General features: G+C 35.3%; 1 protein-coding gene across 2 annotated transcripts; it reads left to right on the top strand.

The window, feature by feature from the left end:
* Window positions 1-2156: 2156 nt before the first annotated feature.
* On the top strand, window positions 2157-18324 carry LOC116164609 (muscle M-line assembly protein unc-89-like). 2 transcript variants are annotated; one of them, XM_031478802.1, is made up of 2 exons: window positions 2157-3509; window positions 18270-18324. In XM_031478802.1, exons 1-2 carry the CDS (start codon window positions 2239-2241, stop codon window positions 18307-18309), a joined length of 1311 nt encoding a protein of 436 aa, XP_031334662.1. In that variant the 5' UTR covers window positions 2157-2238; the 3' UTR covers window positions 18310-18324. The 2 variants fall into 2 exon arrangements, with proteins under 2 accessions (XP_031334662.1, XP_031334663.1); XM_031478803.1 differs by lacking the exon at window positions 18270-18324 and adding an exon at window positions 9170-10099.
* Window positions 18325-19414: the final 1090 nt, after the last annotated feature.

The raw sequence follows: 19414 nt of genomic DNA, 5'->3' as shown, positions 1-19414 counted from the left end.
CTATGCGAGACAATAAACGAACGAATTTGGTTTCAATCATAATCAGCCATAAGAAATACATTGTAAACTTCGAGGCAAAAATGTAAAGTTGATTTCCAAATAAAATACTAAATGTTTAGTATCACTGATTTTGTAATTTTTTTTTCTATCGAGTGACGTAAAAATCCAATATGCCATCTATTTAAAATAAGGAAGTTGATGTCAATATCTCGGAAACCGCCAAAAAAAATTGTTTTCCTACATTCATTGCATTTATCCCATCGAACTTTTATTTAAAACTTTTTTTGATAGCTCTTTGTTACTAAAATATTTTAACTTTTTAAAAATGTCGATTTTCACTTTTTTCCAATTATCTACGAAACGAATTATTTTTTCCAAATATCTCATCGGAATATCCATCAGCATCAAAAACTACACAACTTTGCCAATTTAACCGAATCTGTAAGTATAAAAATAACGAAGATAGCCATGCTATCCTACTCAATTTAAGACACCCTGTATATCGCACATAGATTCGAAACCGAAGCAGAATCTCGCCCCCGTGATATGTAACTCGCCCCTAGTTCGGAGTTTCGAGCCTACAGTTGATTTTCGTGGTCAGCATCGGTATTGAGTGTCGTAACTCATTTGGTTATAGGTTTTGCCACCCCCCGTGAACGTCTCTTTAAGGCGAAAATGTCAGTTTACAAACAACGAGTCAGTGACACACATCAAACAATTAGATAATTTCCACATGTTGAATGATCAAAAATATACATTTAAGTTGGGGCCGAGACCGTGTAATCGAAATAAACAAAAATTTAGCAAACATTACACCAAAAATGAATGCGATTTCAAGGTCTAATCAAGTCAACTTCAAAAGGAAAGATTGAAACTCACAAAAAGTATAGAATACGGCATATATACGTCTTTCGCTATAAAAACCGTTGCACGTCATTGATTTGTGTATCAATTTCAGACATATGCTGCAACACTGCAACATGTACAAAAAAAACAAGTAGTGTGCGAAATCTATAGAAAACTTGTCTGAAATTGATTCATAAATCAATGACGTGCACCGCTTTTTATAGCGAAAGACGTATAAAACCCAAATAGATTATAAAGAAATGCAAAGATTACTACCTGCACTAAATAATACAAAATAACCACAAACATTTACGAAGCGATGCTTTCGTGATGGGCGATGGCAATTAAAAACATGATGCCAAACGTCCGCGTTGGTGCTCTCCAGATGGCACCGAGAGCTTTCCCCTTCTAAAAATTGTTACGTAGTTGTCAGCTCTCAAAAATGTGGGCATTGTCGTCAGTTGTATATATAGGGTATAATCTCTCAGTGCTGAAAACAGAATGAATAATTCTTTTGAACTATCTGTTTACCACCCCTTTCCGTTTTGTGGTGTAAATCACCCCCTTTTCAGGGTTGAAGTTACGTAAATAGTATTATTTAATTTAGATGCTCCTCTTCAGAACTAAAGTTAAAGTTTTTCAACTTTTCTGGCGCAACTGTCACTGTTTTTAGTGGGCCACCCTGTATGATCTCGTATTATAAACCATATACAGGGTGTCCCTAAAAGGTCTGTACAACGCGCTACCATGGGTTCTTGGTATCAAAATAGGACGATTTAACCCAACTTACCTCTATTATATTATTTTAGTGTCCCTTCATCATGCCTAAATTTTTTTTTTTCGTAAACCATCACAGATAGCGATATTCATCAAGAGACAAAAAATGCTTGCAAGTAAACTGTCTATCAGTGTCTAAAAATTCAGAACCGTCAAAATAGTAGTTAGTTAAAAAGTTTTAGACCTCTTCAGATGTGGATGGTCAGTATTTTACCACCTACATAGCAACTACAATCAAAACGATGATATCACAAAGACCCTTTTTACATTAGACATTCACATCCCGAATTTCATTTTAATCGGCAAAACCATTTTCCGATAAAATAAAAATAACGATATTTTTTTTTAAATCTTTGGCGGTAGATAGCGCCTTACCGAGGCACTTTTGGATAGAGGTAAGTTGGGTTAAATCGTCCTATTTTGATACCAAGAACCCCTGGTAGCGCGTTGTACAGACCTTTTAGGGACACCCTGTATATGTTATAAACGAACGCGGCCATAGTAAACTTGATTTTCTTGTGCATAATTTCAGAGCATTCCTCTCTGCATTTATTTAAAACTGTTGTGGTTGCTAAGGAACAGCAGCGTGCATGTGCACACTAAACTCTTAAAAAAATGGCACATTTTTCCGAGCAGGATTTATTGGGCGACTTGAATTCGGATGATAGTAACGATAGCTTTTTCGAAGAACCAAAACCAATGTCAAGTGTTACGAAAACTCCCGATAAAAAAGTACTTACGAATCTCTTTGGGTTAAACGATGATAAACCAAAGAACAAAAAGGCCGATTGGCTGGGGCTCGAAGCCGACGAAAGTGACCATCCTAAAACTTCGAGGGAAAAGAAGAAAATTAGTTTCGACGATGAAGACGATATACTGAATGATTTGGGAATCGATAAGAAACAAGTTGTCGATGTATCTAAAGACAAGAATCCCACTAGTGCTACGAAGAAAAGTTCCTTAATGGAAAGCATATTTGGGCCACCGAAATCTCCCCAGAAAGACTCCTTAGATTTACTTAAGACTCCGGCAAAAACAGACTCTAGTCCTGTAAAAGCAGTCCCAAAGCCACCAAGTACCGGGTACGATGCTGGTAGTGCATCACGTGAAGGCCGCCGTTCTCGTCATACCTCTGGAGGTACAAAATCTCTCGACCCCTTAGGTTTATTTGCAACGGACACTGATCGGGAGAACTCAATTATGCCAAAGCAGGAGAAAGCTACAAAGTCTGAAGTAAAAATTCAACCGACCAAGCCACACAGCGCACCTAACATACAAAGTTTTCCCGATTGGCTCGAAGGGTCACCTGTTAAAGTTCACAAATCCGATACAGTCACATCCCGCCCGAAGAGCACTCCACAAATGACCGAACAAAAAACAGAAACACCCAGCGTTGACCGGCCCGAAGAAACTCAGGACCTTCCTGGTGGCTCGACCTTTTCTACTTTACTGGCACAGCAAGGATTGCTTTCTGCCCACCTCGGTTACCAGAACACCTCTTCGGCTCTCCAACAGCAAGAGTCACAAGTATTAATGGCATTACAACTGAAAAAGTGCGAGGAATACTTTGCTCAAACCCAAAAGAAGCAGTTGGATATTTTAATGAAACAAGAACAGCAATTTAGTGAAATGCTCGGAAAGCAATTTGCCAAACAACAAGTGATGGAGAATAATATGCGAATGCAGCAGGAGAGAATTAACAACAACATCCAGTTGTTGCTATCCCAACCGACAATAATTGGAAACGTGAGTGCCGAACAAGAAGATGAAATACATCAGTTGAGAAAAGCAAATTCCGAACAGAATGCGAAGCTCTACGAGGACATGATCGAGATGCTTAAGCAGAGACAGCACGAGGAGACCTTCCTCTTAAATGAATCTTACAAGTAAGTGGTTTTATGGGTTAGACAAGCGTATATTTAATACCATTGAAACAATGATGCGTTAAGAAATGTCGTCTGAGGGTAACCGTACGACGAGTACGATTTGTAGAATAATCACAGTGGACCTTGGAGTCCTTGTGATTTGCTGTGTTTTTTAAAGGCGGACGTATTGTTGGTTGCATAATCACACTGGACACATTTTATATCTTTTGACATTTATATTTTAGCCTATATCTATTAAACTGGATCTATTTGTTGGTTGCTTAATAAAAGAGGTCATATTCTTTTAAATTTTAATATTGGTCACATATAGTTGTATTGGGCACATGAAATCTTTCGAGTTTGATGATTTTTAAACTGAATTTATTATTAGTGCACAATTACACTGGGCACATTTTAAATCCTACAGTTGGTATGATGAGAGGGTAAATTTCAATTGTATTAGGTATACAAAAATGCATTAATTTTTATGTAGAGTGCTATTTATTAAGAAGTAGACATAGTGATTTAGGTATGTGTATTATTTTCCCTATGTCTACTTTTAAATGAAAGTTCTTCTGAAGTATGTAACCAAAATAACTTCTTAAAACAAAAAAATAAAGATCTGGCTATCACATTAATTAATTTGAATATTGTTGCTTTTGCTTCCCGCTTTCCCTATTTTCATTTTCGTTTGTGTGCGATGTATTCGTCGGAAGAAAAAGTTGTTATTGTCGATTGGTACTTATAGTGCCAGTCACAGTTTAAGGAGCTTAGGAAACTTCTTTTAAGTCAAAGGAACAACATTCAAACCTCGATTCAAACTAATTAATATGACAACCAGATGTTTATTTGTTTTAAAAAGTTATTCTGGATGCATAAAATTAGGCGCCCTTGAGAAGAGATTTAGTGTTTGGAAAGTAGACATAGGGAAAAACAATATACATAAATCCGAGCATAAATCCCTATGTCTACTTCTAAATAAATATCACTGTATAAGCATAGTCGCATATGTTACACGAGGGGTTGATCACTCCAAAAACATAGGTTCCACCTGTGCAATATTGCACACATTGCACGATTATTGCAGACATTGCACGATTATTGCACACATTGCGCGATTATTGCACACATTGCACGATTATTGCACACATTGCACGATTATTGCACAATTGCACCATTATTGCACACATTTCACAAACATTGCGCCCATTGCACAAATATTGCACACGTTGCACCACTATTGCGCGTATTACACAATTATAATTGACTGCTTAAGCGTAACTATGTATTGTGGTGCTATTACAATATTGCAGACATTTCACGTAATCCGGGTACCTACATTACGTGTTTTATCTTCCTTTAAGTTGCATGTCTTAGGACCATTTTCATAATTACGCTAAAGTCTCCTTTAGCTAAAGTCGACTTTAAGGCAAATTAATGTTCTTTCTGAAGATAAACATATTCATAACTATATTCAACTACTCCCTAACTAATGTCCCTGTGGACCTTAAAAATTAAAATATGGTTAAAGTTCTCGTTAAAAGCTATCAAGCAATGTTTTAAAGCACCATGGCATGGCCGCAAAAACGAAATTTAAACAAGAAAACCACCTTTTCGTAATATTTACGAATATACATATATACATTTATTTTGTCGATTTTAGCAAACACTATATTTTGACAAATCCTCAGAAAACGTGTGCCGCATTCGAGTGTCAATACACGGTTCACTTAATTTTAAAACAATGTCTTGGTTTGAAACATCCGCCACATCGTCAGTTGCAGGGAACGTAAAAAAATTTCCGTGTCTTCTAAAAAATTTCACTTCATATACTTCCTCATTACGATTATCGGAATCATTTAGTCGTTTACTTAACACTAAGCCAATGTAATGTTTGTGGCTTTTCTTTGTTGCAAACTGAACTAAAACATAGTTTCCAATTGGAAGTGTAGGCTCGATTGTATCCGTCTCAGGCGATGTTATAAAAATCAAATTTTTCTAGACCTAATGCTTATGTAAAATTTTGGAGGGAGTTGTAATGCCCCCCCCCCCTCTCATGAGTGCGTCCCTGATTTTTTTAAACATCTGATGTAATTATTTTCATTGTTTTGTTGCCTCGAATAGATTTTGTTTTGTTTTTTTTTAATTCATCACAGCCTACTTGATTAAAATATAAAAACCGTTGATATAACTGGTATCTTATTTTCAATCTTATGTTATGATGGCTCGTTGAAAAGAGAATTAAAAAATCTATCAAGTAATCTAAAAATCCCATATGGCGCCTATTTAACTTTACGAAGTTGTTAAATGTGCCTCAAAAGTAGCCATCTTGAATTTTTTTTTACCTCAATTCTAAATTAAACGTATCAAAGACAGTAACTTTTATATAATAGTATATTAAGATACAAGTGTATAATCAAGTCTTTAAAGCACGCGCAACGAGTTTAAGGGCACGACGCAAAGCGGAATGCCTTTAACGTTGCAAGTGCTTTAAAGATCAATTATACACGTGTATCTTATAGTATTTTTTATTATACCTGCAGTATAATTTAAAAATAGGAAATACAATGAAGTCATATTGACGTTAGGTATACTCGAATACATGTCTAATTAAGTGGGCTGGGTGTTCGTATTTCACGATTGCCATGGAAATGTCACTTGACGTTTGCTTATAAAAATCATCGTCTTTGTGAATTAAACGATTTCCGTTGAAAAAGATAATACACCGTCCATTGAATCGATTGTTGTAAAATCTAAACAAACGTTGGTAGGTGTAAAATCCAACTCCAGTAAAGCCTATTATAAAGAATATGAAAAGTTGTTTCCATGGATGAATAGGAAGTTACTTACGAAAACAGTCTTAAATGCATCCATAATGCTGGCATATATGAAGGAAATGTCAAAGGTATTTAAATCTTCTATCTTTTGGTGCATTCATTCAAAACTTCACTTATTGCTGGAACTAAAAAGTGGAACAGATTTGGAAGCATACCCTAAATTACGCGCGTGTGTGAAAGCTTCAACCAAAGGATAGGTACAAAAGCCAAAGAAATGTTCTGCATTTACAGAAAGCGACCTAAGAGAATTTTTTATTTCATCCAGATGACAGTTTCAAAAGTCATACTTGAAGTATCGTTACTTAGCAACTTTAAAGCACGTGTGTTTTAATAGTTATTTATGCAATGAGTGTATAAATGAGGCGTTTTATTGGTGAGTGAGATGATAAATTCGAACGAACCAATAATCGCCGATTTATACATGAATTGCATACAACGTTTTTTCGTCGACTTCACTGGGGTAGGTAATTTTAAATTCAACTACAAGAAATTACAAACGAAATTATGAGCTCCGACGATTTTTCACTAAATTACAGCGATTGTCGTTGCTATGCTGTACCGGCAGTCCTCATAATCGCAGTGGAAGATTATGTTGCTTGCTCTGCTGCGGAGACGATTTTAACATTATATCCACTCAAATCAAAAGAAACTTATTGGAACGGTTTCGATCAGTTCGGCAATTGATGGAATACAATGAATTTGAAAGGAGATATTTCCGAAAATGTCACGTTGACATTTTACCTTGAAAAGGTACCTACGTGAAATTAGAATGTAATTAATTCTTTTGCAACTGTACTAAAGTACGTGTATTAACAGTGAAAGATATGGAAATGTTCGTCCCTGTGGTCGACGTACTCAATGTTGAAGGTAAAGTAACTGAATACCTTAACAATACCTTATCCGAGAAGATATACACAGGATATGCTTTGCTGAGATCGTTTGGCGACCGTACTGGCTGCTGATCTCACTACATTAAAACCGAGATTAAAATGGTTAGGTGGATGGGAGTTCTCAGCTGTTGCCGAAAGTGAATTGTTGTATAATTGTCATTTCCCTTTAATAAAATGGTTGTTATGTATAAGTGGTTGCTAACGATTAATGGTTGCTAACGTATAATGGTTGGTTGCTAACCATTAATGGTTGCTAACGATTAATAAGCTTCATCATTGTACTCGTCACTAAGGAGTAATTTATATTGTTATCGAGAGGTCGACGAAAAAGGCCCTTTTTCGCACGCATTTGAGTGTTTAAAACGGAGATTGTGATTCAGGTATAATAAAAAACTTTTTTTATATCTCTTATACTTTCGATGATATAAGACATTCAAGGAAATGACCAATTTTAGTTTTTTTGAATTTACGTCGAACCTATGCGACATTTTGAATTTCCCAAAGGAAATTTTAAATAAGCATCTAAAACTGCAAAACATTGCCCATTTAACCAATTCTCTATCCTTAATAATAACAAAGTTACCCATGCAATCCCACCCGATCTGGGACACACTGTATACCGCGATCTATAACACTTCGCACTCAACACCGCACAGCGCAGTTATAAATATTACTCACTCGAAAGACAAAAACCATCGTTGCATTTGTTTCATACTTCGTTTTATACCGGTTAGGTTCCTAATTGTGGGCGCCGAGGCGGCTGCATATTGCGCCTACTCCGAGCAGTAAAGCTCATATTGTATTTTACGAGGTATTATTATACGTATTGCACAAATATTGCACGCATTGCACAAATATTGCACACATTGCACAAGTATTGCACACATTGCACAAGTATTGCACGCATTGCATAAACATTGCACACATTGCACAAATATTGCACGCATTGCACACATTGCACAAACATTGCATTACTACCCGCCCACCTATTGCACACAGTGATTAACCCCTCGATGTTACACCACTTATAACTCGAGAACGGCTGGACCCAAACAGTCAAATCATATGTTTTCAATCTTACCAACCGTCAAATTAAAAAGTAAATCACGTATAGTGTGTGCCAATGAAGGACCAATAAATGCTTCCTGCGCGATACCTACTTCAAAAGTTTAAAGTGTACACATTACAATTTTGCAAAAAATCTTCAACAGGGAGACATCAAAATAATACTAATGAGAACTGGAATAAGAAGTATGAATATTAAGATGTGTACTTAATTGTAATTTTGCGCCTAGGTCATTTTAGTATTTGGATTGGCTGGTGGGTTAGTTATGAACCGAATTACATGAAAATTACGCATAGCTTTAGCCATACAAAACGCAATTCCAAAAGTTCAGCCTAATCGATCATCATTCACAGTGTCCTCTTAGTATCTCGACCAATTATAAGTCGAAGTCGGAACTTTCTTATTTATGAAGGTATTTAAATGAAATTTGATACATATGTACTTGGAATAAAGGAAAATCAAACGCCAGTTTCAAAATTTGGTTTTGCGCATGCGCAGTGCCAACTTTCTTATTTATGGAGGGATTTAAATGAAATTTGATACATAGCCACTTGGAATAAGAGCAAATGTAGCGCCAGTTTCCAAATTTGGTTTTGTGCATGATGTACAGTGCCAACTTTTTTATTTATGGAAGCAATTAAATGATATTTCATACATAACACTTTAAATAAAAGCAAAACTATCACCAGGTTCAAAATTTGCACATGCTATAGCCATACTCAGGAGCTCGTTTTTTATATTTGTTTACACGTTTATTAATTTCGAAAAGGGAAAATGTACTTGTCAGGTCATTGGTACCATTGCAAAACAAGCTGCTAAAAGAAAACAAATATTAGGACCTCGTCACAGATGATTACTTATTCGTTCCCTTTGCTGTCGAAACTCTAGGACCATGGTGTGAAGAAGCGATATCATTCATTGAAGCTATTGGAGCGTTAATTAAACTTAAAACCTACAACAGTCGTTCAACATTGTTCTTAAAACAGAAGATTAGTATCGCTATTCAAAGAGGGAATGCAAGTTGTATTAGGTATGGGAACTTTCAACTCCTTCAAGCTAAAAGAAATTTTTTATTTACTCTGAATATTGTTAGTGTTGAAATTATTTGTGAAATGTGTTTTAAATTAAAATAAAAGTATATTGGATTAAACTAAATTGGCAAAGAACCTTGTGAAGTCTAAAGAGTACACCGGTTACTCTTTCAAGAGGTTTGCTGCTACACTACTTTTATAAGGCGGAGGAGATTTACTTAAATACTCAAAAAAAGCACGGAGGATGGAAATTTTAGATCGTCGCAGACAGTTATGTAGAAAATTTATCGAACAAGAAAATTGGAGTTTCCATTTTAATATTCTCAGTTCAAAATACGATTCGTAACACTACTACTAAAAACAATGTCATGGAAAAATCAAACGTAGAAGTTAACAACTCGTTTCTGTGATTAAAATGTTGGTTCAATAAAAAGTTACGGTCGTAGAAAAAGTACAGTGTGTGAAATGTGCTTCACGCACTTTCTGCACAATATACTATTTTGCAAGTGTATTTACTTTTACAGTCATAAAACTACAATATTTATTACTTTTGGCCATTGTAAATAAACAAAATGGCGGTCTTGTCCCACCAATAGTAATTACAATGTGCCGCCACCAGAGGTCTCGCTGTTAATATGAGTCGTGAATAATTCTAGTTTGGGGACGCAACATTTATTATTACTTTTTTACTTGGAAGTACCTAGATTAGTATCATGATTGTATTGCCCTGAATGTCTGTTTAACCATTTATTTCTGCCGAAAATAATAAAAAAAGTTTAATTTTTTACTGTATCTTTCATTTTCGCCGGGCGACGCGTAAGCAATACGAGAAGGAGGGGGGGGACTCTAATTAACTTTTCTTCTGTTTAAAATGCGGGTTTGTATGTGAGATAATCTACTTTAATTTGAATACCTACTGCTGGCATTCTCAGTTGTAATTTCCGTGTGCATTTAATGATAGACGATGACGGAACAAAGCCAATCCCATTTTTACGTACAGGCAATTTATCATTTTACAGTTTTTTTTGCACTAAATTGCTCTTGTTTTCCAGTCGCATTTATTATGTCGCGTTTTTATCAATTGGTTTAACGGCATTTGACTGGATTATCTGATTTTCGTTGTGCACTTTTTTCTAATGGAAATTTACCTTGTATCTTTATCCTTATTAATTGTCAGTGGGCTCCAAAATGGCGGACGAGCTTATGAGCGAGTCAGCTGTGGTATATGTAGTAGGTATAACTTGTAGGTGACGTATCTGAATTAACCTATAACTTACTCTTTGCTATAACCTCAAACCTGTCATTATCCCAATTTGCTGTTAATTTCATTTATTGGAACAAAATAGTCTTTTTGAAGACTATTCAAAAGGTATGTAATGATTATAAAGTAGATTAATAGTTATTTATGTATTAAGGGCATACTAGTGATGTTTATATTCTCGAGGGCGACGAGTTAAAAAGCCCGAGGGCCGATAGGCATTAATAAAATAACAACAATATATTACACTTCTACACATTATTAACGAGCTCCTAGCGAGTTTATAATTTTGCGGTGTCTGTCCGTCCGTTAGCACGATATCTCGATAACGAATGGACCGATTACGATAAAATTTAATAGATGGATTCTTTATCAAATTTGTAGATCGGAGTTCGTGAATTGGCAATGTAGCCCAAAAAATAAGGAAGGCCCTTTTGACATCTCCGCGAGTTATGAACCGAATTGCATGAAATTCAATATGCGTATTGCTTTAGCCATATAAAACGCAATTCCAAAAACTGAGCCTAATCGCTCAACATTCACAGTGCCCTTTTCGCATCTCGACCATTTATAAACCGAATTGTAAACTTTTTTATTTATGAAGGGATTTAAATGAAATTTGATACATAACCACTTGGAATAAAACCAAATTTAACGCCAGTTTCAAAATTTGGTTTTGCGCATGTGCAGTGCCAACTTTCTTATTTATGGAGGCATTCAAATGAAATTTCATACATATACACTTTAAATAAAAGCAAAACTAACATCAGGTTTAAAATTTGGTTTTGCACATGCATACCCAGGAGCTCGTTTTCTATATTTGTTTAGTTTATTACAGTGTATGCTTTATTTTCAAAAATTGTCTATAATAGATTAACATGTTTACATACCCTTTACACTTTCATTCAAGTCTAATGAGGTGTGCTATCGCTAGACTTTTTCCATGTGACAGATCAGTATCCTTGCGCGGTCAGTAAGAATCTATACAATGCATTTTGACGTTTTTCGAACGAAATTGATCAATAAATAACTATTTGGACATCTTTGATCACAATTCACGTAGCCCGTAGTTACCTACATCAAGTTAGCAATAGATTCCAGCAATAGACCTTATTTCATATAAAATAATAAAATAAAGTTTGAAGTCACCTCAAATGGACTTGCACACATGAAGTTAAAAGTTTTTATAAAAAAAATTTTTATTAATAATATTAGGGGTTGAAAGGGGGTTAAAAAATAAGGGTAACTTTGTTGGTACAGGTACAGTACAATAAACTTAAAGTGCAAGCACTATAATTGTCAAAATTTCAAAATGTAACCCCGCGCCGTTTTGGAAATAATTAATTTTTTCGGTTTTTTGCGGTTATTTATTGCTAGGGGTGTAATTTGTGTGGTGCATCAAATATTTTTGTTTTCAGTTATGATTTTTATTATATGGTCTAATAGTAGTCTAATGCCCAAAAATAAAAATGTAACCCCGCGCCGTTTTGGAAATAATTAATTTTTTCTGTTTTTTGCGGTCATCTATTGCTAGGGGTGTAATTTGTGTGGTGCATCAAATATTTTTGTTTTCAGTTATGATTTTTATTATATGGTCTAATAGTAGTCTAATGTCCAAAAATAAAAATGTAACCCCGCGCCGTTTTGGAAATAATTGATTTTTTCGGTTTTTTGCGGTTATTTATTGCTAGGGGTGTAATTTGTGTGGTGCATCAAATATTTTTGTTTTCAGTTATGATTTTTATTATATGGTGTAATAGTAGTCTACTGTCCAAAAATAAAAATGTAACCCCACGCCGTTTTGGAAATAATTAAATTTTTTCTATTTTTTGCGGTTATTATTGCTAAGGGTGTAATTTGTGTGGTGCATCAAATATTTTTGTTTTCAGTTATGATTTTTATTATATGGTCTAATAGTAGTCTAATGTCCAAAAATAAAAATGTAACCCCGCGCCGTTTTGGAAATAATTGATTTTTTCGGTTTTTTGCGGTTATTTATTGCTAGGGGTGTAATTTGTGTGTGCATCAAATATTTTTGTTTTCAGTTATGATTTTTATTATATGGTGTAATAGTAGTCTACTGTCCAAAAATAAAAATGTAACCCCACGCCGTTTTGGAAATAATTAAATTTTTTCTATTTTTTGCGGTTATTTATTGCTAAGGGTGTAACTTATGTGGTGCATCAAATATTTTTGTTTTCAGTTATGATTTTTATTATATGGTCTAATAGTAGTCTAATGTCCAAAAATAAAAATTTATTCACCATTTCAAGTGCGATACATAATTTAAATTGTAACAATGAACTTCTAACAAATTCGTGAATGGACTAGATGCGACCCTTACCACAAAATATGAGCACCCAGTGTTATTACTAGTTACAGTGTAAAGATTTGTACATTTCTACCCAGCCCAAGAACCCTAAAAATAATTGCATAATTTTCAATTTTTTTCCTATAATGTGGGTTTGTAGTTAAAAACATGTTAAAATAGAGCATAGCGGCTAATTTTCTACATTTTCTCCTGAAGGAGTAAGGGTCTGGTGAATTCTCACAGTCATAACTTGAGCTGATCTTAAAATCGGTGTGAGTACATTAATTATGCTTTATGCAAACCGTAGTGCTACAATCTCTCTGGCAGATTCTTGGAAATCCTCCAAATTGTTGTCTGAACTCGCAGACGTGTCAATCTGATGGGGGTATGAAAGAAAAGTGGACGTGCATCTTTCAAACAGCATCACCCATGCAAGTGCAACATTGTATACAAACCTACTTGGTTAAATAAGAGTATGATTTAGTTATTTCTAAAAAGTGCTGGTAAGTATACCATACCACCGTGTTATGCATGAGAGGAAACAGGGTTTTTTGTTCCACAAACACCAAAAACCTCAGATTTTGATATGTGATAATTGGACTGGTACTCACTCATCCATAATATACTTACCCACAATTTACCACCAAAAGATAACAGTAAGTCACATAGATTCACCCTAATTAATTACATTTGTCATAATACAGAATAGTCAAGAGGGACGTATCTTAAAAATAGTACATTATATACCGCGGGACTGAAGTAGTACTTTTAATCCCGAAGGTAAAGTTGATGGCCCGACCGAAGGGAGGGCCATAATTTACCTGAGGGATTAAGACCACTACTTCAGTCGCAAGGTATATACGATATTTTTCGTACTTCCGAAACTGAAACACTTAATATGTGTGGAGTTAGAGAACGCGTTCTTTCAAAAAATCGCTGCTTAACTACAAGTTACCATAGGAACGTTGCGTTGGTACGACAAACCCTACGCTATGGTAACAAAAATAATTTGGAAACTGTCATTGCTAGTGTCATGATTTTGGTGGTGGGTGACAAAGGTGTATTTGATATTGATAAAAAGCAGCCAAATTAGGTAAAGAATTGATACCACTGAAATCCAAAAAACTATATGAGCAGCAGTACGATGCGTTTAAGAAGTAGTGCGGTATACAAAATGTGGAACAACCTACTGAAATTGCCTTGTTAGTAATTTCATCCTTCCGGGATTTTCGTCCAAATTTAATCCCTGCGGGACAAAAAGTGACACTTTAGTACTTGTCATAATGGAGTGAAGTTGTCACTTTAGTCTCGGAAGTACGAAAAAAGATAAACTAACTGCAAGTACACTCGAAAAGAAAGGCCACAACATGGATCATTTTAGGAATCGGAGTTAATAATTCCATCGTTAAGGTGGCATGTTTCTTAATATCTAAAAATTCAATTTTTCAGAAGTCAAGCTATGTATGCTGAGTTTAATTTTCGCTCACACTTCCTGACAATAACGTCCAGACATAAACAATACAAAATTGCGGCATGTAATGAAGTGACAACATTTGCTCAGAAAAGTTCATAAAAATCGTGAAAACTCGCTTCGATTTTGATTTAAACTCGAGTTTAAACTAGTTGTCGGGTAAATTCCTAACTTGACTATCCGACTACTTTTAATATAGTCATCTTTGGTCACAGTATAGCATTTAGAAAATTCCCTCTGGGGCCTTTATTATGAACTCGACGCAAAAAGTGGATGAGACTTTTTTGTAGATCTCATTAAGACATATCGTTTTTGTAATCAACATTTTTCACTCTGATGCTTACTTTTCGAGAACCAGATCCTAGGGTATACGAAAAAATGAAAAAAAAAATTTTCAAGCCGTCATGGCTCTTTTGACACCCTCAGCAACCATGAAGATGGTTACGGATCAAAATTTATTTTTATAGGGAAGGGTTGAGAGTTGAGTTGAGAGAAATTCGAAAACATACACCTGATGGGAAAATATTAAGACAAATAATAAGGAAGATAAGGCGAAAACTGAACAAGGTCAGCGAGTCAGTACCTCGTGCGGAATAACATAACATACCAGGTGAATACTTTCAAACCGAACATAGGGAATTAACATCGGAAAACAGTTTTTCGCAGCTTGTTGCTCCCCAAATTAACTTATACTGTATTCATTTTAAGAAGGTAGCCAAGCACCAGCCACCACTGGAAAGAAGATTTTTTCTCGCACTCTGCGGTAACTATTACCGCCGTAAACGTTTTTTTACAATAAACACTTTTTCATTACTAGCGTCTGATGACATGATTATTAACCTTTTTTCCACCTGTAAAGTAGGCTTTCTCGGCAGTTGTTCAAAGTGGTTAATAATTTTTTATTATTAACTATACTCTGTTTTTTAACTAGGAAGACGGATTTAAAAGTTCCCGCAAAAAATCTTAGTTTCTATTGGCTTGCGCTGCGCCCGTTTTACACCCAGGTAAAATTGCTATTGACATGATTTAACTGTCAAATTCAATCGCGATTCTCGTCCTTAACTGTTTGACTTATTTTTGCGTTTTTGTGCGTTCTTAGTCCATTTGCATAAATTTTAACAAGAGAACTAAAGTTGATATTTCGCATCCTAAGTGTACTGGAATTAGTGATAGATTCAACTCCAAGTACCAGTAAAGCAAGCTTGTCTCCTTTGGAAAAACGTAATCGCTTTTAGGTCATTTATCAGTCTCCGAGAAGCAGTTTATTATAAACACTTATAAACAAATGTTGCCTGATACTCCGGATATGAATTTTGCTACGCTTGTGTTGAAGATTGCATCTACCACAGGTAACGTAATGATGTAGGTATACTCGTATCTTTGGTTATTAAAGTATGACACATATTAGGAGTTGCAAGATCTACAGTATACCGGATAATTAAAGAATATCGAAGTACTGGGATTGTTACCCCTTCGAAACGTTCCGGTGGTCATAACCCTGTTGCAAATGCGAGCTCTGACAATTGGCGGAATTGTGTGCAAAGAAGGTGCAGGAAGAAAGTAAGATGTCTAGATTGGATGGCCTAATGGATACAGTTATAGAACCATTAATTATTTCACTCGGATCGGAGGACAGTGGCAGTTTTAGTGAATTTTCGGAAGACAGTGACTAAATCGCTTATACATAAAGCAGTGAACTGTGCTGTTTAATAATATGAGTATAATTCCATTGTTCTGAATTTGTTTAATAACTTAACATTTGTTGTAAATTGTTATGGGGATTGTGTAGTATTACAACTGATAAAACATTTAAAACTACAATGCAAAATAATGTTTCAAAGGTCAAAAAATGTATGCAGGATTATTACCTATTATCAATGTATTACCTATTTATTATAATTCCCTTTTAAAAGTATGATGTATGCATAATATAAAAAAGTTCCTACCAAATAACCCAAAAGCATAAATAATGAAATCTATCCAAATGTGAAAGAAAAGCACACCACGCAACCCACAATACATGTCTGTATAAAATGAGTCTATTATTTTTGTTACTAGATTCTAGTGACATTTTCAGTGTAAATCAGGTTTTTAAATCCGTCTTCCTAGTTAAAAAACAGAGTATAGTAGTCAATAATGAGAACTGTCACGCTGTCACTTTTAGAAAACACAACCCGAAATTTCGCTCAATAAACGTTTAGACAAGTTCTCTAAAATGAATAATTGCCACCATCCGCCATTTCCAGAGAAATTACATACCTAAAATTACACATTTTGAAAAAATTCGAACGAAATTACTCTTTGAAAATATCTCAATGACAGAACAAAATACGGCCTGTTTGACTTGTACTTCCGCGCACTTGATTGACATGTTAAATTAATTAAAAAAAAATTCTGTCCAACCGTTCACTTTCTTATCAATATAATATGTTAATTTAGAGGACTTCAAGTGCTAGTAGTGAAAAAAATAGTATATATACCACGGTAGAGAAGTCTATTATTGCCTTCGCACCTTACACCCCTCGGCGCAAGCGCCTCGAGATGTAATCTTGGTGCTCAGGCAATAATACTGTACTTCTCTACCTTGATATATAAATGTACTATTTTCTCAATGGAATACATCGTAAGTTTTGTAGTAAGTACAAATTAAATATATTGACAGTTACCGTACCTTGTTTTCATGACTACCGTGATTTTTTAAACCAAGTACACATTTTGACTACCTACCTAATTTCGCAAAATAATAATTGAACGTACAACTAGACATTAATAATTTGCATATCATAAAACGCTAAAAAAATCTGCTTTCCAATGGTGGCTTTATGAACTCTCTAAGTTAATTTGGGGAGCAACAATCTGCGAAAAACTCTCTTCCCATGTTAATTCCCAATGTTCGGCTTGAAAGTATTCAACCGGTATATCATCCTATCAAAAAATCAACATATAATTCAATTTTCGTGTCATGAGGAAGTGAATAAACATTCACGAAAATTTGACCTGTAAAAAAGGAATTATATTTCAATTCGTGCCGATACCCAGTAGTTTATATCAACGTAACATAACAGTAAACAAAAAAACTAGCAGAGAAGGAAAACTGTTAAAAAAGGTAGAAATTCAATGAAAAGACGACGAACTAACAACAATAGTCACGTACGGTCCAAATGAGGGCAAAATAAGAGAGAAATAGTAGGAAGAATTAAGCAATTTGGCAATAAAAGACAAAATGTTGATGTCTAATAATAAGGTGATACAAATACTTAGTAGGTACGGTTGGAAAAACAACAATGAAGTATTAGAGGCCCTAGCGTTTGTGTGAAAAATGAACTATTTGTGATGTCTGATTAACACATTTTTTAAGAAAAGGAAATCAATATGAGAATATGTGCTAATAAACAAAAGCCATAAGACGGAGATAGTATAGGTATATGCCAGCCAGAAATATACAGCCACCAGCTACTACATGGTTGATGGTTCCAGATAAAATAAAGTTGGAAATCAATTCAAATACTCTAGTCAATTTAAGAAAATAAAAAAGAGATATTGTTATCTCTCACATGTGGGCTTCGAATTGTTTTGTTAGCGATGCAATTACGTAACTACCTGCTTGTTGCGGTACCATCCCATTACGAGTTCAATAAAGAATATCGTCATTGACAGCGCCAATCCAAATCCCAGTAGAACGAACGCGAAGCACAGGTGGCGTAAGTTCAGCGGCACCCTCTCCTTATCTACAGGTCTTGGCATCTTCAGGTAAATGTCTCTCAAATCGGCCACGATCTTACTCTTAATCCCAGATTCTGTAAATGCTGCAATAAAGCGCTCTATGTACACACTAGAGTAATGGTTGGGAAAATATTGTAGTCGCGTAATTAGTTGGCCTGTTATGGTGTTGTCTAAAAATCCGTATGCCTGTTTAGAGCCATATATTCGATACAAGAGAGAGGAGCCGTCTTCTGAGAGTAGAACTGCACAATTACGATAATCGTGCAGATTAATGAAAACGTCGGAATATTGTTTCCAGGTCAACTATTGGGAGTATATCGCCTCGTCCACACAAAATGATCTTGAAGACAGCGATCACAGCTCAGAACCACATCGACAAGAACCGTGCTTGACAAACCCCAGTTCAGAAGTGTTTGACTTTGAGAACGCGTTAGCTCAGAACCACTTTAGTTCAGGACACAACCCGCGTGACCTTCACTGACCTCAACACTAGTAATTTTTGTAGACTACGTGCGACAATGTAGTAGAAATGAGATAAAATGAAATAGTTTTTCCTTTTATTTGTCATAAACCTACATTGACAAACTTACATTAAACAACCAGAAAACATCAAACTGATCTACACGAAATATTAAACAAAGCAGTGTTGCTACTAATCTATACAATCACAACAAAATGTCGATGTACCATCTCAATCGAATTCAATTGTGGTGGAATTATAGTGAATCGTTCTCGCGTTATGTGGTAAGAATTGAGTTAAGTGTGGCCATGTTTTGTATGTGAATAAAATATTTTTTGGTACAAATTCAAAAAGTGAGTGTTGGGATTTACTGTTGAAAAACGCTTTCAATAAAGAGAATGATAACGCACGTTCGTCATTCTGATGCAGTACGAAGTAAAGCACGTTTTAAATAACTACTTGCTTGTTTTGGTACCAACTCATTCCGAGTTCAATAAAGAATACCGTCATGGACAGCGCCAATCCAAATCCCAGCAGAGCGAACGTGAAACACAGGTGGCCTAAGTTTAGAGGTACATTCTCCTCATCTACAGGTCTTGGCATCTTCAGATACGTCTCCTTCAAGTCGTTCGAGATCTTATTCCTTATCCCAGATTCTGTAAATGCTGCAATAAAGCGCTCTATGTACACGCTAGAGTAATGGTTGGGAAAATACTCCAGTCGCATAATTACTTGGCCGAATATAGTGTTGTCTGAAAATCCGTATGCGTTATGTTTAAAGGGATTCATTCTCTTTATGATAGGGAAGTCGTCTTCTAAGATTATAACTGCACAATTACGATAATCGTGCAGATTAATGAAAGCGTCGACATATTGATT

Source organism: Photinus pyralis, unplaced genomic scaffold, assembly GCF_008802855.1.
Source record: "Photinus pyralis isolate 1611_PpyrPB1 unplaced genomic scaffold, Ppyr1.3 Ppyr1.4_LG2, whole genome shotgun sequence".
Lineage (NCBI taxonomy): Eukaryota > Metazoa > Arthropoda > Insecta > Coleoptera > Lampyridae > Photinus > Photinus pyralis.
Note: the sequence above shows the minus strand (reverse complement) of the source record. Positions and strands in the feature narration are given on the sequence as shown.